This window comes from Xyrauchen texanus, chromosome 17 (assembly GCF_025860055.1).
Source record: "Xyrauchen texanus isolate HMW12.3.18 chromosome 17, RBS_HiC_50CHRs, whole genome shotgun sequence".
NCBI lineage: Eukaryota > Metazoa > Chordata > Actinopteri > Cypriniformes > Catostomidae > Xyrauchen > Xyrauchen texanus.
The window spans coordinates 23,071,042-23,093,147 of record NC_068292.1 but is presented as its reverse complement, the minus strand read 5'-3'; the positions used below and the strand labels follow the sequence as shown (position 1 = coordinate 23,093,147).

The 22,106-nt window shown below is 38.9% G+C and overlaps 3 protein-coding genes across 4 annotated transcripts in view; 1 reads left to right on the top strand and 2 right to left on the bottom strand.

Annotated features, from left to right (window-relative positions):
- Positions 1-1,795, bottom strand: part of LOC127657904 (neuronal acetylcholine receptor subunit beta-2-like) — a 36,297-nt gene extending 34,502 nt beyond the window's left edge. For both annotated transcript variants that reach the window (XM_052146880.1, XM_052146881.1), the window contains exon 1: positions 1,535-1,795. In XM_052146880.1, coding sequence (XP_052002840.1) covers positions 1,535-1,580 — 46 coding nt within the window. In that variant the 5' untranslated portion in view covers positions 1,581-1,795. The remainder of the gene's footprint in view (positions 1-1,534) is intronic.
- A 3,584-nt stretch (positions 1,796-5,379) lies between these two features.
- LOC127658388 (SH2 domain-containing adapter protein E-like) lies at positions 5,380-14,665 on the bottom strand. The gene is made up of 7 exons (XM_052147658.1): positions 14,439-14,665; positions 13,632-14,110; positions 11,954-12,077; positions 9,084-9,302; positions 8,712-8,913; positions 7,113-7,232; positions 5,380-6,981 (listed from the first exon to the last, which is right to left on the bottom strand). Exons 2-7 carry the CDS (start codon positions 14,100-14,102, stop codon positions 6,798-6,800), a joined length of 1,320 nt encoding a protein of 439 aa, XP_052003618.1. The 5' UTR covers positions 14,103-14,110; positions 14,439-14,665; the 3' UTR covers positions 5,380-6,797.
- A 4,767-nt stretch (positions 14,666-19,432) lies between these two features.
- The window catches only part of LOC127657814 (cingulin-like), a 45,191-nt gene continuing 42,517 nt past the window's right edge, over positions 19,433-22,106 (top strand). The window contains exon 1 of the mRNA XM_052146734.1: positions 19,433-19,569. The gene's annotated coding sequence lies outside the window, so the exon portion shown is untranslated. The remainder of the gene's footprint in view (positions 19,570-22,106) is intronic.

The window sequence follows — 22,106 nt, the reverse complement described above, 5'->3', positions numbered from 1 at the left end:
ACTTATTTCACACAAGACACTTTTTTGGAATCATCACCAGAAACTGAATCATTAAATGGATCTGAACTAATTTTGGTGAACATAGTAAAAACACTCAAGCCATTTGGATACATTTATCCCACAATGCACAAACATTGCACATTCACAATTGTCATTATTGTAATTGATTAAATAATGAATTCAGGACCAGCTTGTGCTCAGTCTTTTCTTGTCATGTGTGAAACAGAAGCAATTGTCTCCACAAGATGCCCTTTAATTTTGCAGCTAATTTTGCAATTATTTTGCAAAACTTGAATCTTTACAATACCACAAATATTAAAAGTAAATATATATATATATATACTTATATCATACTTATATATTTAAGCTGTGTCCCCCCTAATTTTAAAATGACTGATATGCCCCTGAAAGGAGGACCTATATGATGATTTTATTTCACCACTCCACAATTGATCTGTGTGTGTGTGTGTATGTGCTTGTTGTAGTGGATGTTTATAATTATTTTTCCTTAACATGTCATCAAAATGGCTCTGTATGGGTTATAGCAAACGTTGTACATTCCTGCGTTTGTGATATTAATTTCTTTAATGCTCCTCCTGGTCTATAAATACCAATTTAGCACAGTCTTTGTAACTATGTAATCTATTCCTGTAAGGCAATTTTTAAGTGATACACAAAAATTTTATCTTCTTAAATACCCCAGAGAGAGTGTAAAAATCACATCTCTGCAGCCCTGGTGGTTACGGCACACAAACGGATGCGGCTCGTTGCAATAATGATGCGTTGCCTATTATAATTCACGTTTATGGTGCCATAAACGCTGCTCAGCACTTCTGCGCACAATGAGAAACGGTCCAACATGCCGAAGCCGTTTTTCCATATTAATGCTTTATCTATTCAACTCGCGCTGCGCACAACCTTAGAGGACGCGTAGTAAATGACATGACAAAATGTATCCATCAACACTCAAATGATGTACCGTTTTCAAGAATGAAATATTATGGCAATAATGTATCAACAGGGTAATTATGTAGATTCGTGCACCACCGGAGCAGAGCGAGCAAGGGTAGTTCACTTCAATGCGCTACACAAAAAAAAAAAAAAAACGAAATAAATACAAAAATAGACGCAGCACCACGAATGGAACAAATCGCAGGTGTCTCGCGACGCTTTTTTAAAAGTTCAAGAGACGGCGTCTTAAACGCGCGAGACGCTGAAAACTCAGCGAGACTCGGCGCAGCGGTCAAAGACGTTCGTCTAGCGCATGTTTACGTAAAACAAAAATTGAAAAGCAACGCGTAACGCGTTCGGTGTGAACGGCTCCTCATTCATTCACACCCTCCTCCCTGACATCACTCCATCTCCATAGCTGCGATTTGCTTCACTACGTCCCTCTCTATCACATACATGGCTATGGTTGCAAAGCAAACATGCGTAAAGGATAGACTAATCGCATTCAAATAGTTGCTCAGTAAACAAAGCGCGAATAAAAGCCCCACAAACGCGTTTCTATTCCATAGACAAGATAACTTACTTTTCACAATGGCAAGGATGCAGATCAGCGTCCACAGAGACATCATCTCAGCGAGGACTGGGAAGCATCTGCCGCGCGTGAAATGCTCTCCTGTTTGCGCGCGCGTCTGCTCGCGGGAATTTTTCTCTCTTCTCGACGTTATTCGGAACCTGGCATAGTTACGTCAGCGGCTCTAGGTTGCTGGACGATTCGTTCTTCCCTGTGAGGGAGTGGGCATGGTTTTATGAGGCAGGTAGATGAAGGACTAGACGCGGTGCACAAGAAGAGATGAAGCGACGAGATGACAGAAAGAGCAAAAGGGATATGGGCGGGGTGGGAGGCACACCTCAGATTCTCCTTTCCCTGTATATGTATGCACTACATTCGGTTTTACAGAGTGTTTTTTTTTTCTTCATAGGACATCATTTCCTTCACAAGGTCATTTGGCCCACCTGAACACACTTGCAGTACGCTATTCAATTCAGAGAGGACTTGAATCCCAAATTAGGCTATTTTCTTCAGTCAAGGAATTCTTAATTCAAATATCGTACTCGCATTTTGCTCACAACCATACAGCTGTTTGACCGCATCACTCCAACAGATGGGGTAAAAGCGTTTGCTGTGTATTGAAACCTATGCTTAATTTGTTTCGCTCCAAGTTTGTTGGAGACGGGTGTTGTCTCTCCATCATTCAGCATCGCTAACATCACAGTATGACTGAATACTTTCCTCATATATATCACAACTGTGTTTGTCTGCGTTTCAGATACTTCTGGCCTTTCAACCAGTGGTTCTGCAGTTGCTGTGTGTCAAAACTCAGTGCTCAGCGTTCCAGAAATTACCGTTGCTTCCGGGGAGTTGATGAGGTCTCCCAATCTCTCCCCATCTCATAAGTCTTTCTCATGCACTCTGTTTATGTCTCTCGCTCTCTTTCTTCCATTACACATACACTAACACCCCTTAGCCAAAATGTCTATTTCTGTGCGTACCCTTGGGGTCTCCCTATAGACGACCTCTGCTTTACATCAATGTCAGTAGTCGGAGGAGAAACCTTTAAAAAGAAAAGGAGAGGAGAGGAGAGGAGAGGAGAGAATGGATTAATAGAGAGATATAAAGGAAAGTGAGTTGGAATTAATGTGCAGGAAGTCACTGGTGACTCACTGGATGACTGTTATGTAGGTATATTCATGTCCTATTCACACCATAGTGTACAGCTATGCTCTTGCCCAGCAATGAGTCATAGACAGCTGAGGATGCCTCAACCTTTCAGTAATATAATGCATTCCATATTCTTACTTACAGTGCATGTATCTCAGGCAGTCCTGAAGAGCAGTGGAAGAACAAATGAGAATACTGTAAATGCAGAGATGACTGGCACAATAGGGTGAATGGAGCAAAAGCAGCCTGATCTCATGGAAATTTCAAAGTTTTTGCAAAATGAAATGACGTGCTTCATTACATGCTTCGCTGCAGTTTCCCATTGAAATGTCCAGCGAGGGGTGCCAAAAGCAAGTGAAATGGTGTCCTAAAAGCAAATGAGAGGTGAACAAAACAAACATCCTAACCCTATACCAACACCTAAACATGACACGGTTGCTTCAGAAAATATGCTTTTCATGTCGCATTTGCTTTTTTTTTGGACAATAGTGTCCTAAAAGCAAATGTGAAATGAAAAGCTTATTTCATATCACTTTTATGACACTTTCATAATATTAGCTTGCATGCTTGCCTGGGCTCGTCTTCCAAGTCCAAATTCCAATTAAATGAGGTGATCTGCCAAGAAAGTGGGTCTGTAATTTTACCAGGAAACTGGAGTTAAACGTAGAACGCAGCACATGAAACTCAATTTGCAATAATATCAATGTTCATTCTAAGAGGTTGAATGACTGTGAAATGACTGTGGCAAACATTCTTTCTAATATCTTCTATTGTGTTCCATGGAAGAAAGAAAGTAATATGGGTTTGGAACAACATGAAGGTGAGTAAATGATGACATCATTTTCCTTTTTGGGTGAACTATCCCTTTACATTTCAATATGTTCCTCTAAAAAAGTTATTAAGTGGCTTCAGAAGACTTGAAATATTATTGCACAAAAGTAATTTCTGTTTACTTTAATTATTTTTTATGTTTTGATTTTTTTTTTTAGCTTGACAGCTCTTAGTCACTTTCTATTTTCATTATATGGAAAAGAGCAGTGTGAACATTCTTCATTTAATTTTATGTTCCGCAGAAGTGTAGACAGAATTTTCAGTTATAATTTTAAGTCATATTTCTGTTTTGAACCACCTTTTTTCTTTTTAATCTGCTTTTTTCTATGCTTGTTCATCAGCTCCACCTATAATGTTTCCTGCTTATATTTCTGTTGTTCTCTTAAGCTTCCGTCCACCCATCCACATCTTCCTCCACAGTTTCTCCTTCCCTCCAAACTTTCTGTGTTTCTGATGTCATTTTCAGTGTGTACCTTTGTGCTCCCTCTCTCTCTCTCTCTCTCTCTCTCTCTCTCTCTCTCTCTCTCTCTCTCTCTCTCTCTCTCTCTGCAGAATTGAGCTGACAGGGAAACTTCAGTACTCCAAGTGCTCAGAGTCTCTTTTTGAATTATTAACAGTCTGGGACCCCCGAGTGCTTATCTCACCCCTCCCTCCACTCTTATCCTTTCCTCTCTGTCTCCCACCATTTGCTGCCGGTATTTCCTCCCTGCTCTCTAGAATGTACAATATTTTGACATACTGACTGACTTCAGCTGTCATGATGAATGCTATTTTGTCACTGATTTGACTGAACCTGTTTCTAACATACATTGTGGGAATAACTATGGTGAATTCTTTGGTCTCAATTGGCTTTTAAGACAGATAAAAGGACAACACAGTTATTTCCTTTGGGGAAAGTGTAAAAACATACATTCATGAGTTCACATTTTCATATAATCCTTGGCTTGCCTGTCTGTGATTGAGGGCTCAGAATCATGACTCAAGCTCTTAATTGCCCCCGGAACTACTCAATTAGTGAAGATTTAAATGTTTAATACATCATAGATGTGAATAGAAATAGGTGGAGTTGGGGTGGTGGTTGAATGGCTGACAAATGTCACAGGAGTGCGATAATGGATGTTTATATCCCTTTGCATTGTGATTAACAGGATCAGATAGATATACACCTTTATTTTTTATAGAGCACCATTAAGCTCACAAACATACATACAGTAATGTATATAACCATGTCAGTCTCCTAGCCTCTAGCTAATTTTGACCCAGTTAGAGCTATACATTTGGAGCTTAAAAGAACATGTGGAAATACATTTATAAAGAGTTCTTTTTCTTACATAAAAGAGATTTTGTTTGTACTTGGGGTCAAAATAACAAATGAATTACTATTTTGGTTTGCCATCTTAAAGCCACGTGCTTATAGGCAAAGGCAGATATAAGATATGTACTGTATCTCAGTTTCATTATCAGTTACGAGACGAGAAGGAGATAATTTTTCTTGACATTTCTAACCTGTTCAGAAGAGAGGACAACGCCCTGCCTAACAAATACTAATCACCATGTCAAAACCATAATCTCTAGTTTACAAGTACAATCGTGACGTGCATGGCAAGCTGTTTGGCACAACAACTTATTGAGATGTATGCATGCATCCTAACACACAACACATGAGTTTACCTGAGTTTGAAAGGAAGACAGATTGAGAGAGTTTGAATGAATTAACAGAACTGGACTACCTTAGATGAATTTATTTCACACTCTGGTCAATGGCTTTAGGGCCCTTCATCGGGGTGGTTCAAAGATTTGATGGGATTTTGCATTCTGATATGTGTTGCATTTTTGCAGGACCTGTTTATGTGTTGATGTGTGACAGAATGAGAGACTTTTATTTAAATTGTTGAAAGTCATCTGCTTTATTTCAGGCTTTTGCACAATCTTACATTGTATAAAGGCAAAATCTTCAGTGAACATATGGTCTTTCACCATTTCTCTCTCTTAGAGTGTAACAATAATTACCTCATAACTTCAAAGGGACTTAGCATTAAAAACCTTCACAATTAAACATAATTAAATGGAAACATACTTTTATATGTAATCACTCATGTGATTTACCAGTCAGTGCCACATACTTTATGCCATGACTCCAAGCATGACAGCATGGTCATTAAAACCATTCAATGGTCCCTTATTGCCAAACTTTAACCAATCAACTGCAAGTTTTATTACAGACAGACAAGAACAATAGCTAATCAACATCAATTACTCATTTATCTGATGAACAAGCCAGCTTGAATTTTCTGTATTGATCCCAACTCTCTTCGTGTTTTGTTCTGAGGGTTTTTTTAAACTCTACATTATTAATTAAACTACAATTCTAAATTAATTCTATACTAAGGATCTTAAAAATATCAAATCAGGACCTGTGACACAGATTTTGCCCACTTAAATACACAGTCGTTGTTGCAGGCACTTAAATCCATGTTCCTTGATGACAACTAAATTAAGTCAATGGAAGTCACAAATTGGCATCAACTGCCGGAGTGATACAGCTGCAGTTTAGAACTTCTACCAGAGGGGGGCGATGAGAAGCGAGTCGCCCCTTCAGTCACGCAATTAGATCAGTAGCATGATAGGGAACTTATGAAGCTAGTGCAATCATAGGCACTAGACAAGGGAAGAGGAAACAGATATATATATATATATTAAAAAAAAGAAGTCAACAACACATAGAAATTATGTAAATTATGTTTTGGTGTTTAAAATACAGTTTGGTATTGGTTAAAAATATATTTTCTTACCGTTATCTCTCTGGCGTCATTATGGTAATATACGAGTAAAATCTTTGGTTTCAGTGGGGGCCAAAAACTAAAATTAGAAAAATCCCACTTGCTCAATAATTCATTTCTATGCACAAATAAACATAGGTACAGTAAGAAACATTTTAGAGATTGTCCAAACACCTATGACCACAAAAGGATGCAGATTGATAGCCTCAGTCACCATACTCTTTACTTGCATCTTTTATACATACAATGAAAGTGAATGGCAACTGAGGCTATCATTCTGCCCAACATCTCCTTTTTTTTTCAATGGTAGAAGAAAGAACATCATATGGGTGTGGAACCACATCAGGGTGAATAAATGATTAAAGAATTTTCATTTTTGGGTGAACTATCCCTTTAAGTATTTAAGCTGTGGTTTGCTGGCAGTGGCAGGCACCAGGGTAGTGTATAATCATGTCTTTGCACCAGAGAACAGCAAACACTTTGCATGTGTGTAAGTTTAGCATGTATGTGCGCGTTCAGTGTGTGCGTGGTACAGGGTGCTGTAGGGTCATGTGTTCTGCCCCAGTGAAGGGTAAGCGCTGCGTACAGTAGTGGTGTACCACTTCTGGAATGCTTGGGAACACACAGCTGCTCTTTTCCAGTGTGTAACCGCACTCTTTAGTCTGTGCTACGATGATGTGCACACATCCTTGACTTGTCCTAGCAAGAGAAGGCAATAGAGTGAAAGGTTAAACCGATTATATATCTTCTATGTCAGCTTTTTAAGCAAGACTGGTTACTCATTTTTGTTTCTCTTGATATCAAACACACATCCAATCACACACGCTTACTTGAGTGCAATGGAGTATTTGCTGGTAGCCGATTCGCTGTCTCTCACCAGAAAGCTGGCCTCCCTACAATGCTGCAGCTGAGCCTCTGCCTCCTGACGACTCACACTGCCATGATACCAGCTGCAGAGAGAGAGAGAGGAGAAAAGGGGAGGAGATTCTTGGTTCAACATTGTAATGATTATGTAATAAGAACAGAGAATGGAAAATAGTTTACTGCAGATAGAATTTACAGTATAAGAGAATTAGCTTTTATTGAAAGATAGTTGATAACATGTCCATAGACTATATATTTATATATATATATATATATATGAATGTATAAGGGAAAGTCCTAGATCCTGTAAAAGATTTTCAAAATTTTTGATGACTTTCACTAGTTAATTTTAAATGGTCCTGCAGTGAAATTATTTTTTTAAGTTAATTTATTCTTTTAATTAATTTAATGTGATTCAAGCTGCATACATAATAATTGTTTTAAATTGTAGTTTTAAAAGATGGAGTATAGTTTGTCACAGGACATCTTAAAGTATTTGATGCTAACTAACCACAAAGAGGTAGACAAATATTTATGTAAAAATGTATAGAATCTGTCAAATTATAAACAAGATAGATACGGCAAAAATTTCAAATGAAAATCCATAATTCCCATTCTGTGAAAAGTAACCTGCATTTGTTCACTAAAGGAGCTATTTCTACCTGATCTAACCCTTTAAAGGGATAGTTCACCCAAAAATGTTAATTCGCTCATTGTTTACTCACCCTCATGCCATCCCAGATGTGCATAACTTTCTGTCTTCTGCAGAACACAAACATTTTGGAACACAAACAAAGATTTTTAGAAGAATATTTATGCTTTTTAGGTCTACACAATACAAGTGAATGGTGACCAGGACTTTGAATGTCCAAAAAGGACATAAAGGTAGCATTAAAGAAATCCATATGACTTCTGTGGCTAAATCCATATCTTCTGAAGCAATATGATAGGTCTGGGTGAGAAACAGATCAATATTTAAGTCCTTTTTTACTGTAAATCTACACATACCCTTACACATTCTGGTGTGGACTTGAATTTCACATTCAGCCACCTACTGGTTGGGGCTGGTCAAAGGTGGAGATTTATAGTAAAGATGACTTAAGTATTTATCTGTTTCCCATCCACATTTATCATATCACCACTGGAGTCAAATTGATTTATTTTATGCTGCCTTTATGTCCTTTTTGGACCTTCAGAGTTCTGGTCACCATTCACTTGCATTGTGAGGACCAACAGAGCTGAGATATTCTTCTAAAAACATTTGTTTGTATTCTGCAGAAGAAAGAAAGTCATACACATCTGGGATAGCATGAGGGTAAATAATGAGAGATGTTTTTTTATTTTTGTGTGAACTATTCCTTTAAATCACTTTTGTTGGTGTAACCTACTGTATTAAGGTTGATTCAGTGTTATTAAATACTATTTTGGACTTGAAACAAACCAGTTATTTTAAATGCTACCACATAAAGCAGATTAGGTTAAAAAAAATTCAGTACATTACAATTTCATTGGCATGCTTTCATGGAGTATTTTAAATTTAAACTTAAATTTTATTAAACACACACCTCTGTTTTTCCAGGGGCAAGGTTGGGTCAACTATCAGGGTCTCACTGTCTGGTGTGGTGTTGGGAGATGATGGGGAAGTCGGGGAGGGGGGACTTGGTCGCAGAGATTTGGGGGTCCAGCTCTTAAGTCTCAGGGTCTGCTGTTTCATATTAGGAGGACCAGACTCTTCCTTAGACATACGATCAACTCCATCAAACTGAGCTATACACAGAAAGAAACATAACAATTACCACATGCAGGAGTTACTGCTCCACCATAATCACAGAAGCATCACCTCCAATTCAGAATTCACAAAATTACTTTAAAAATGTTAGTATTGCTGTCACTGTATCATGGTACTTTGATGACATTAATAAGTGAGGGAAAGTTACCTGACAGTGCTCTAACAATCTGCTCCTTCTTCCACTCCCAAGGCAGTTCATACTCTGCTGGTGGTCTGGAATCGGACTCAGGCCGGGTCAAGGGAATGCCCTCCAGAACCTCCTCATATGGGACATCATAGATCTGTGGGGGTCCAGACCCCTCACCTTCTCCTGCGTTTAACACTACGCACACTTTAAGCAAGTCCTTTGATCCTCGCCTGCGAATCTCTGTATAAGAGCACACACATATCAGTTAGCGTCTAGCCGTCTACTCAACAAAGGCTCATCATACACATTCTGAGGCATGAATACACCTTTAAATGTGCCCTATTTACAAAAAGAAAGCGTTATTTGTAAAGTTAAACAAGTTATTTCCAACTATGATAAGTCTCTAGAAGTTTATAGAATTTCTAAAACAAAGTGTGTATTTGAAACACTAACAATCAATACAGAACATACTATTTTGGACACTGAATGTACAGTAAAACATGTTGTGCTACAGAACACTTCCCACTTTTTCCAAGTGTAGCTTAAAAATGCCTAAAGAAAAGATCTTAAACATGCAGGCTGAAGAAGTTGTTCTCAGTTTTACTAAAAGTGTATATGGACTTTAACTGTCCCTAGAAATCACTGCATCACTGGCAGCACATTTCAATCTGCATATCTAGAAGCTCAATTCACAAGTATACAGTATATGTGCAAAAAACATTGATTTCCCTAAAGATGCCAAACAAGCTGTCAACATAGTTCTATAACTCTCTCTCTCTCTCTCTCCCCCTGTTTTTATGGTTTAACCAAACCAATTCTCACCAATTCTCACACATCTCTGTGGCAAACAGTGATTGTGAAAGTGATGCATTGTACAAAGATTGCACCCGGTGAGCTTACAAATTTTGTCATCATTTCCTTTCATATGTTAGCTTACTGTTAGATTCAGACTGAAACAACACTTTACATTAAGGTTACTTTTGTAAACATTAGCTAACAACATTAGTTAACATTAACTAACAATGAACAATACTTTTACACCGTTTCTTATTCTTAGTCAAAGTTTATTTCAACATATACTAATGCATTTAAAAAATCAAAATTCAATAACATTAGTTAATGCATTAAGAACAAACATGAACTAATAATGAACAATTGTGTTTTTATTAAATAACATTAATAAAGATTAATACATTCTGTAAAAAATATACTATTACGTGTAATTGTTTGCTCATTATACCTAATGCATTAACTAATGTTAACGAATGGAACCTTAATGTAAAGTGTTACCACTGTATATTTTGATATGCATTTAACTTTTATATTCATATATAAAATAGAAAATAAATATTACTTTGTCCTAAAAGATTTTATATTTTATTTTTTATCTGATAATTGATACGTTCTTTTGTAGTCCTTCTTTGAGGTCAAATGCAGCAAATGGTATCATTAATATATTGCCCCATATCTACATTTGCTCAGTGTTTATAAAAATAAAAATAAACGTTAAAACATGCCCAATGCAAAGATGTCAGGATGCGGTCACTTTGGTCAGTCATGTTATTGTGTGGTGACAGGGACCTGATACCCATATTCTGTGTTTGTGGCCATCTTGCTTGTCTAGTGTCGGGATCCTGCCACTTTGGTTCGTCTTGTTTTTTGCTGTGGCTGGTTCCTGACAATAGTGTTGTGAGTGCACTTGGCTTTGTGTTTTCTCATTGCCATGTGTACTTGTGCCTGTACTGTCTTAAATGAAACCCGCCCCCTTGTTTGTCTTGTTATTAGTTTATAAGCTACACCTGCCTTCCCTCGTTACCCTCATTTCCTTCCCTATTCAATCTCCCTGTGTTCTCTGTCCTGTGCCAGTTGTCAAATGTACACATGGAGATTCTTCCAGTTTGTTTGTGTCAGTCAGTCAGTTGGTCTGTCAGTCCGTGCCGCAGGGTTCTGGAGGATCCTGTTCTATGCCTGGTCCATGAGGCTCTCCCTTCCCCAGCCTGGCCTACCCTGTTACACTCTGTTTTTGGGATGTTTGTTTCTCCATTTTTTTTCTAATAATTCAGAATTACAATTCTGCGATTGAGTCTTCACTTCACTACTCCATTCTGTGACACAAAGAAATCTACCTTGCATATTCCTTTTTGAATAGTGAAGAAAAGAAAAAGGGATTAAACAGCATTTTTCAATCATCCTCACACTGTGCTACATAGCTACATCAAACTGCATTGTAAGTTATTCTAAAGTATAGACTTAGGCCTTGTCTAGTTTTTCACTTAAAATGGTTGTGCTATTGAATCCCAGCAGACTTATTTGCACCTATTTGTGCTAAAATATAAATTTCTGTATCAACATTGTGCCTGGAGATCTGTCTTTCTCCACTCACTCGCTGTTTCTTTGCTGTCACTTTGTGTCTGGCCTATTGTGTAAGAAAACAATGGTTGTACCAGGGGAAAGTCAGACCAAGTCTGTGATTGGCTGGCTCACCAGGCCACTTCCTGAGTTCTGGGAAGTGATTGGGGGGAGAGAGGAGTGTTGGGGGGTCTTTCTCGCATAGCCAGGCATACTGGGGGGACGGCAGGGGTCAACTTCCTGTCCATAGAATGGGGCAAAGGAAACACAGACAGGAAACAGGAAGCAGAAAGAGGAAACTGCACCCATTGTCCCAGCACAACACTGTCACCGTGGAAACCACCAAAAAGGGGAGAGAGAGGGAGCAGTGATTTTTCAAACCCTTCAAATCCCTAAAAATCTTGCTTGATTTTTTTGGGATTCTCTTTATGAATAACTCATTATACTGACAAATGGTGTGCAGTAAAACATATTTAGAATGAAAGAGAGACCAAAAGCAATGAAGGAGAGAAACAGAAGAAAAGAGGGGTGCATGTGTGTACCTGTTATAATGAGCTGGGCGTCATAGGGTTCCATGTAGCCATCATTCTCTCCTTCCCTTTCAGCCTCTCTCTGTTCCCTTGTTTTCTCTGCATCAAAAGGGTCAGCATAATCCTGCCAGATGATCTATTAAGAGATAGAGGAAAAGAGAAAGAAATATTAAAGATTTGTGTTCAGTCTTGTAGAACGGAGCTTCTGTAAAGTTTGCATCTTGATCAGAAATAGTGCAGACTTGGCTAGCAAGAAGGCATATAGTCAGAATCTGGTGTAAAATTACACCTTACATGGATGAATGGGGTTGAAATTATTTGTCCCGTCTTGTTGTCAGTATTTAGTATTCATTTACTAGATAGAAAGCTTATGCTTGTCTCTCATTCTCCCTCTGGATGTATTATTGTGTGACTTCATGAGATTCTGATTTCTGTGCTATAATGTTCAAAGTGTAGCTGAAGGGGATGTCCGTCAATGGGAGAGGATACAACCTGTATATCAGGTGACATAATTCTTCAAACACTGCCTTAACTTGGGACTGGAAGAAAGGGACTAAGCCATTGTGTTATGCATGCATTGTATTCTTTACGTATTTGTGAACTTGGGTGTGTGAACATGCGAGTGTGTGTGAACAGATGTGTGTTTCCCAGAAAGATAGAGTGAAGAGAGAAGTGTATGTATGTGTGTGTGTGTGTGTTCATTGGAAAAGAGACAGGAAGAGAGGCAGGGAAATGGTTCTCATTGTGTTGTTGCTTTTCAGCTCCACTCTGTCTGGTTATAATACAGCAGCTCATTGAAAAGGGAATAGAGAAAAGAAGAGAGCCATGGGGAGGGAGGAAGTGTAAGAGAGAAAGAGAGAGAGAAGAGGGGACCGAGGGTGGGGAGAAGAAGATATTGCTTAAACAAAGGACTGGAAGAGAGATATTGATTTTTCAATACAAAAAGGTTACTTTGGTTCTCACAGTCAACAGGGTGACTGGGGAAACAGGAGTATGTTATGTACTAAAAAGAACTCGTGAAAAGCTCCTGAAAGAAACATCACTCCCGGAGGCCTATTTATCGCTCCGATCAGGGCTGTTCTTTCTTTTTGTCTTTACTGCATTTTCAGGAAACATTCTTTGTAAATATTAAACTAGGCCTATTCTTTAGGCACCATTTTGGGTTTATCAGCTGCTACACTTACAGAATCCCCTTCAGAACCTCTAGCAACATTTAAGTTCTTAAATTTACATTTTATTTTTTTCTCAGTAACTCATAAGGGGAAAATAAGGGAATGGTTTCAGGGTCATTTCTTTTTCTTTTTTTTTTTTTTGTATTGAGCCATGTGATAATAAAGGCTTTTTGTTCCATAGATATCTAGCTTTTTGTTGTTTTAAAGGTTTCAGGGCACTTGAAAATTATGTTGTTGCCCTTTAAGTAAATAAATAGGATGTTTGAGAATCCTTTTTGAGATACCTAGTGGTTCTCCAAACGTTTCCACCAATCTGGCATCTGAGGAACCTCAAATGGAGCCTAAAGTACATTTTAATTATTGAGGTGATTAACAAAGTTATGTCAAAGGCGACCTACTGTAAATCTGTCTTTACCACAACCAATCTTAGGACTAATTAATAAAGAATTATATAAAATCAATAATTATCATTGTAGCTATTTTACATTCTGTTGCCCCGTTCTCAAACTCAAACCTACCTTTTCTGTTTTGATTGGTGACTTGGCCCGTTCACTGTCTGGAGATGATCCTCCTGTATTTGATTTTGGATCATTAACTTTGATCATTCTGCTCATGTATGCATCAGCCAGGCTGGTTGTCCGCAGGGTGCGATGGTCTTCAAATCCTTCCATTTTAGTATTCTTCTTACTTTTTCCAGGGATCAGAATTTCCCAAATCTTCCCGTCTTTTATCGAACCGGTGCTTGAGTGGTTCCGTCCAAGCTCGATGGCCGAATTTTTGCGATTTCTTCCGTGGAGCAGCGAGCCAACACCACCGCCGCCGCCGCCACCGTTATCCGCTCCAGAATTTTTACGCAGACTCCCCTTCGAACCAGTGCCGACTGCCAGAACCGGTTTGGGACGGGACTGAGTTCCCGATTCCGAAGCTGAACGGATCCGGTCGGATCCAGTCTTCAAACTAGTTGGGAAATCTTTAAACCACTTCGCCATGTCCGCGTCTGGTAAAATACAACGAATACGCACAGGTGTCTACGCCACTCTCCATACAAACTCGCAACGCCTTCAGCAAATTATTCAACTTCCCAAAATATCACTGACTGTGGCCCTTATAAATATTGATATAAATACTGATTTTTGTCCACTGAACTTTTTATAAACTTATTAACAAAACACATTGCCGTGCGATCAATTGGTCCAATACTTTTACGCACGAGTGGACATTTTGTAAACAATTATTTTTCAATGATTTGACTAAATTTAATTTTACAATTTGATTTAGGGAAAGGTTCCGAATATTAAAATGATTTGTATAAAAAGCTTGTTTACCAAATGTATCCCATTCGTATATCTTTTCACTCGCATCTATTCTCCAATTCTTCACATTGATTACCTATACAATATCACCTATTTTCTGTCTCTCCTGATTATTCCCTCAAGATAAAGAGGAGTCTCTGGAGAGCATAAACGCGGAAAAATTTAAAGTTTTTCTTAGCTCTCGCTGAAGATCCCATTCCCGGTATATCCACTCCAAGTGACAGTCTGTAAATGAAGTATTAGGGATGTATGCACTCGTGCTGTAGCTTTGGGTGGGGGTGGTTTATATGCCTCTGCAGGCTACTGTTGCCCAACGGTACAATAGGCCTTGACGTCCATCATTTGCCATGATTTTCGAATCTGTTCTGTATTGCATTTATCACCATAATACTATGTTGGATGCATGAACCATCTAAATATGTCAATATTTTCTTAGTAGCACACCTTTCTCGAAGGGTTCTCTCCACTGTAAATCATAACCTAAAATGTGTTTCTTGTGGCAAAACCTAAATTATTTGGTTCTGCAAAATTATGAATAATAATAATAACACTTCATAACAAATTCATAATAATTTCATAACAAAATGTTATAAAATTTAATTTAGCAATGTTTAGTAACATGTGTTTGTGTGTGTGTGTGTGTGTGTGTGTGTGTGTGAATGGAAAGTAATATTTACAGACATATATTAATTGTTCTTGTTCAATTTGTATTTGCTATTATTCTATTATCATCTACATTTATCCTTCTTTTTTTCCCTCTTCCTTATCTTTTGGAAATTATATCTATACTGTATATTTGCTGTCTACATATGTGCTGTTCTTTATTTGTATTTACATTTTGTAGTCATGTATTTCACATTTCCTTATGCTTTTCTTTCTTTCTTTCCATTTTTTTGTTTTTTGTTTTTTGTAAGTGTCCTCAATGTAGAAGAGTTTTGACTGTTTAGTGTATGTGCAATAGCAATAAAACAATATACAAAATAGGCTAAAATATTGTTGGAGTGTGTTTAAGTAAAATATTTAATACCAATTAAACCAGTTAAATGACAATGAACAAGAAGGACAAGAATAAATGTAATCAGTCGAGTATTCCATAAACATTAAAGAGGAACAATTGAGTGTGCAAGATAGTACCACAGAGGGGCAGCAGCTCACACTGGGTAACTGGCCCAAGTCAAATTTGTAAAGGACAGGAGACACAGGCAAAGTCATTTATACTGCCTCCATTTAGTGGCTGATTAATAGAAAATGTATTACTCATTCATAACTGATGATGAACATACATGATACACTTCAATGAATAGTACACCCAAAAATAATTTACTCACTCTAATGCCATCCCAGATGTGTTGTTGCGATTCCGGTGAGTTGGTCGGTCTGTTCTATTTGTTTTGTTATTTCTCTCCCTCATGTGTCTATGGCGCTGTCGCCACTGATTGTTCCCATGCACTCATATACAAACACACCCATCACCTTCTGCTGCAGTCAGTGCCAGGATATCCATACTTCACCTGGATCTGCTGAAGTTATAAGTGATTGTTAATTAATCCTTTGAAATGTTTCTCTGCTCTTGGGTCTCTTTGTCTCAAATTTGTGACAAAACAATAGCCAGGATGGACCCAGCGGTGGAATATACTCTTCGCTCTGCCTTGGGCTTTCCAATGCCATCCAGGCTGAAATCTATCTCTAGGATCTGCCTTCCCAATTCGACAACTTGGTGGATCTGGCCATTCAAGTGGATCAACGTCTGGCCCTACGCCGCTGCCTCCACCACCCCCGTTCTCCACCTACCCAGGTGGCTGACCACCATACCCAGTCCTCAGTTTAGGCCAGGTCACCGGAATCACGGTCTGAGGCAGAGCCCATGCAGGTCAGTAGGGCTCAGATTTCTCATAAGGAGAAGCAGTGACACCTCATTCAAGGACTCTGTTTTCATTGTGTTTTCAAAGACACCGCTTGTCAGTAGTCAGGGGGTTACTGGTGAGCGCAACACCCCTGGACAAATCCCCCAGATCACACACGCTTCTCCCAGCCCGGCTGCAGTACGATCAACCAGTCACACTGTCTCCACATTGGTGGAATCCGGAGCCGGATGGAACTTTATGGATTTTGACGTGGCTTCCAATTGGCGAGTTCCAATGGTCCAGTTGGATGAACCTGTCACAGCCCACACCTTCAGTGGCTTGCCCTTGAAAGTCATCACCCATTCCACCAAGCCAGTCAACTTTGTCTCTGGAAAACATATGGAGCAGTTGCCCTTTTACCTTTTATTTAAATTGGTGCTGATAGTATTGGGGCATCCTTGGTTGGTAATGCACAATCCACACATAGGCTGGTCAACCAATACTGTTCTTGCTTGGAGTTCTTACTGTTTGTCACACTGTCTCAACCCTGCTGTCTCCCCTGTCCAGTCTTGTGTTTTGTTGCAGGATGAATCGGTGGATTTATCTGCAGTACCGTTGGCATTCCATGACTTGAGGGCAGTGTTTACCCAGTCCTACACTGCGACCTTTCCTCCTCATCGCCCGTATGACCATGCCATTGAATTACTCCCTGGCACTTATCCTCCTCGCGGATGGCTGTATTCACTCTCGGCTCCTGAGAGGTAGGCCATATACAGGTACGTATATCAATTATTCTCTAGCAGCAGGTCTAATCCACTCTTCCTCTTCACTGGCAGGGGTGGGGTTTTTCTTCGTGGAGAAGAAGGATGGCTCACTTAGACCTTGCATAGATTATCAGGGGCTGAATGACATCATGGTGAAGAATTCCTAGAGAAGTGCGCTTTTCTTGCACAGTCGGTTCCATTCCTGGGGTTAATCGTTTCTTCCAAGGGAGTGTGTCTAGTCCCTGCCAAGATCAGAGCCATCACTGATTGGCCAACCCCAGATTCTCAAAAGGCTTTGCAGAGGTTTCTGGGTCTTATTTCTATTGTTTGTTTATTCGTAATTACAGCCTAATTGCCATGGCTCTGACAGATCTAACCTCCACCTGCACTGACTTTTGTTGGTCCTTGCAGGCTGAGGACACGTTTTCTAAATTAAAGAAGTGGTTTTCTACCGGACCAATGTTGATAACTCCCGACCCTGCATATCAGTTTGTGGTGGAGGTGGATGCATCGAAGGTTGGTTTTGGAGCAGTCCTGTCGCAGCGCTCTTCCTCAGATGGAAAGATACATCTGTGTGCTTTTATTCCGCAGCGCTTAACACCAGCTGAATGAAACTATGACGATGGTAACAGAGAATTGCTGGCTGTCCGGCTGGCTTTGGGTGAGTGGTTAGAGGGTTCGGGGGTACCTTTCATGCTTTGGACTGATCACAAGTTCCTAGAGTACATTCGTAGTGCTAAACGTCTTAACTCTAGACAACTCTAGAATTTTTCAACCCATTTCAACTTTGTCCTTTCGTATCGCCCGATTCATTGTCTCGATATTTCAAAATCGAGACCTCTACCATCCCACCGGATACCATTCTACCTGCTACTTGGGTGGTGGGCATGGTATCCTGGGATGTGGAGGCTAAAGTCAGTGATGCGCTATGAAACACAGCATCTCCCACTACGTGTCCAGCTAATCATTGTTTGTTCCATGATCAGTTAAGCACACACAGAAATATGAAATCCCCTAAAATCCATTCGATTCATCTGAGAACGGCAACAACATTTTTTTAAAGAATAAGTGTTCTACTAATCACTTTTATACAAATAGATCATCCAATGTTTTTCCTTTTTTTTTATTGCAGCTGGTCATGTGGCCTCAATTGGCTGATTTTAGAGGGGTTTGGTATGCTTTTGTGTTGTGTTGGCTTTTTGAGGTAGTTCAGGCTGGAGAACGTTTGCCTCCCAGCTAAGCTCCAGCTTGACCAGGATGGGGTCTTAAACAAGATAAGACCAACCAAACACCTAGGCTGGTTTGGCTGGGGTTTTTTTTTTCCAACTGATAGTTTTTATCTTACCTACCTGTTTATTTAATTTGCTAATTACACGTAGATGTCCTTACAGGTCAGTTAACCCTCGTGTGGTGTTAGGGACATTTTTTACCTATTTTGATTTAGTTTCTTTAATAAAAATGGTCGGAGTATTTATCTGAGTGGTACAAGACTTTGTGACTTTTCCTCCACTAGCTCACACACATGAAAATCAGGACTTGATTCGATAAATCTAAATGGTAGTAAAAATCTGAGGTGTCAGAGATTTTTATATACAATTATTTTTATATAAAAATCAATAAATCAAACACAATGCTGAACACAACCACAAAAAAATGTAACATACACAATGCAGAAAACTCACACATACATGTTTGTTTGATTATATTAGTGGTCTCTCATTGACTTCCATTGATTCCATATCAGGCTAATTATATTTTGTATTTCACAACTCTACCCCTAAACCTAACCATCACACAAACATGTGCACATAGATTTTAAGATCAACATATTATGACCCATTTAAGAGCATTTTTTTTATTTATTTTTTTTTATTGATGAGGAAGCTTATATATATATATATATTCAATGCGTAAATAAAATGCACAGAAGGCTACACAATATCAAAGTTACACTATTCTTTTTTTTTTTTTTTTTGTTGATATTTTGATGTTTTGCACCTGAATTTCTCGTCGGGGAATAATAAAATATTATTTTATTTCTAGTGTATTTTACATCTACTGCGCCTTTCAATAGTCTTTACACACTATTTTTATTATTATTATTTTATTATTACACACTATTGTAATGCAACTTATAGTTTCTGCAACATGACACCGCCACAAAGCAAAACTTCCAGTCGAGTCTCTCCATTTAAACTTCCTCAGAAAAACAATTTCCAAGTTGAAATGAGATTGACGTACAATTTGGCCAATAATCGAAATAGAAATAGAAATTCTTTCATGCGTTCCACCCACTACGCCACGTTCAGCCAATGAGATTATTTTTCACAGGCAGGCTGGGTGGGGCGTTTGGTATCGGTCTAAAAGGTAACAGGTTGTCTTTAGCAAGTGTTTCTCTTGGGGCACAATAGCTAGACCTGTCATTTTAAGAATCGCCCATTACTTCTTTATAATATTGTTCTCATGAAGGAAAGCTACAGGAGTTAACAGAGGACCATTGTGCTGCGTGAAATACAAACTTTGCTGTAATATCAGGTAGGTGAAATTGTATTTCTGTTCGCTATCGTCGCTAAGCCTGTGAATAGAAATTGATGCTGATAAGTTGTTTATCGCGCGCCATGAACTTAATTCATCCGCGCGCTCCATTCTCGAGTTGAACCTCATTCCATTGGGAGTGACACTTTTCTCACATACTTTGAGGTTTTGTTGTGTTTTTCCCTATTTTATGTTCTTCCTTAGAGGTCTTTTCTGAAGACGGAGGAGTAATGCATGTCCAAAGGATTATTGTTCGTTCAATGTAACGTTCATATTATTTCCATTAGTTTCCTCACTGAAAACGAGCTCAGTCTCGAGAGACTTTATAACTCAGTGAGTTTCGCAAGCAGCGCAGGTGCATTATCGGCAGGTGAACACCTGCGCTGCTCGCTTTGGGAACAAACTAATGATATTGGTCTTGACGTGGCAAACAATGCTGCTTTAACAGTGTTGTGATTGTTTACCTCACCACAGCCCACAAGTCCGCTAAACACTCAAATCCTTGTGTTTGAATAGCCTAATTTTCATTCAAACGAATAACGATCCCATGAGCTGTCAGGTTACAGTATAATGTAAGCTGTCAAACATGCTGTTTAGAACTGCAGTAAGCATAACTTTTTTATTTGTTATTGCGTTCATGTCACTTATGTTTGATTCGTTGCTGATTTGGCAATTCTGTATACTGTACATGTTATTCTGACGTCTGGACCTCTGTTGATTTGAATCCAGTGACTCACTGTAGAATAATTTGGGATTTTTTTTAAGCCTAGTGTGCAGTGCCCCAACTTGAACTCTTAACAATGTAACCGCGTTCATTTAAAATGACTTTGTTTACTGATCACCGTTTCCCAGACTGGGAATCATTTGCAGACTCTGAAACTGAGACATTGTTCTCTTATCCCTCATATCACTCTGGCATCTAAGTTATTGACCTTTGACTACTTTTTGCTGTGCCATTGTCAAACATAACTTTACTGCATAAAATATTTGAGTTAGCTCTAGCAGTGCTGATGAGACATTAATCCACTAGTGTGATTAACAGCACAGAGGCATAATTTACAGTACCTACTTAATTACATTTTAGCTGTGCCTGAGTTATCAGCTCATGCTGGTACCTAATTAGATTTCAGTGTATGTTGTGTACGTAGTGTACAAATATGGGCTTCTGAAAGTGCATAGTTGTATGCTCTTGTGTTCAGTGTTGCCAACTATTTTCAATGGAAAGTAGCTAAAGCCTGCTCGAAAAGTAGCTAAATGTCGCCAGATGACGTCATGCGTCATTAGCATATTAATGACGTCATCGCGTCGTATTTGCATTCTGCCTAATTTGTCGGTACTGTAGCCTACTTCAGTTTATAATAACGGTTATCTCCCCTAAACCGTACTCATACTGTTTTTATATAAGTATATAGCCGAATGTCCAGTAAAACGGTTCTCAATTACATATGTTCTGTTAGACAACGGAACGGAACTTAGCTAACATTACATGTTTATGAGTTTGAAGAAGGTTTATTGTTGTGTTTGGATAAGTAAAATGTATAGAGTCTGTAAATATACGATCTGAAGTCGGAGAGTTCAGAAACCGAACCGGAATGAACTAAAACTTGATTAGTAGTGAATTCCGCGCAATTTCTTGCGCATGCCAAGAAAAAAACGGTCAAATTAAATGTTTTGAATTAAAACAAAGGAGAAGGCAGCTGCTATGTGATCACTGATTGGTTCCTGCTAACACAGCGTGCACATGCGCAGCTCATTCATGTCTATGTCCGCTGGCGTGCAGTCAACGGAATGTGCTGCTCCTCTCAGCCGCTCACTGAACAGAGCAGACGCAGCGGGGAAGTAAGACCTCACGCTTGCAGTACTGGCGATATTTGGAATTTGGAAAGTTGCTAAGGTTTGTCCAAAAAGTCGCTAGATTTGTCGCTAGTCGCTTTTTTGAAAAAATGTCGCTAAACTGGTCTGAAAAGTCGCTAAAAATAGCGACAAAGTCGCTAAGTTGGCAACAATGCTTGTGTTTGGCTACACTGTAGCAGTGTCATGCCAGTGACTTCCATTAGAACTAGAGAAGAAATTCTTGTTTGTCCGAGCCTGAAATAAGAAGAGAGGCTGAATTGAGGAAGGGTGTAAGAGAGGTTTATTTAAAAAGAAGAGAGGTACTGAGAGGGAGTTTGGCAGGAAATTAGAATACAGATTCTTAAAAACGTTATGAAAGCTTATGATAGGCTAATTATTCTTAATCATAAGGCTGAACTAGCAATGTGTTTTCCCTTCAACTCAACTCTTTCATTTGTAGAGGAATCATGATTTGCTTTGTATCTTACCTTTGTGAGGTAAATCTAATGGAAATTAGGTCAAAGTTTCAGCCTTTGGGTTGCTTTTCCTCAGCTTCACCTCGAAAATTTTGCTAAACTTTGCTGAGAGGTTGAACTGTAAGAATTCAAAAATGATTGCGCTCTAGTTTCCACCATTATGAGCTAAGTTCATGTCACATTTCAGCTAGTGTGGAATGGATATACAGAAATGAGAATAGAGTAGAT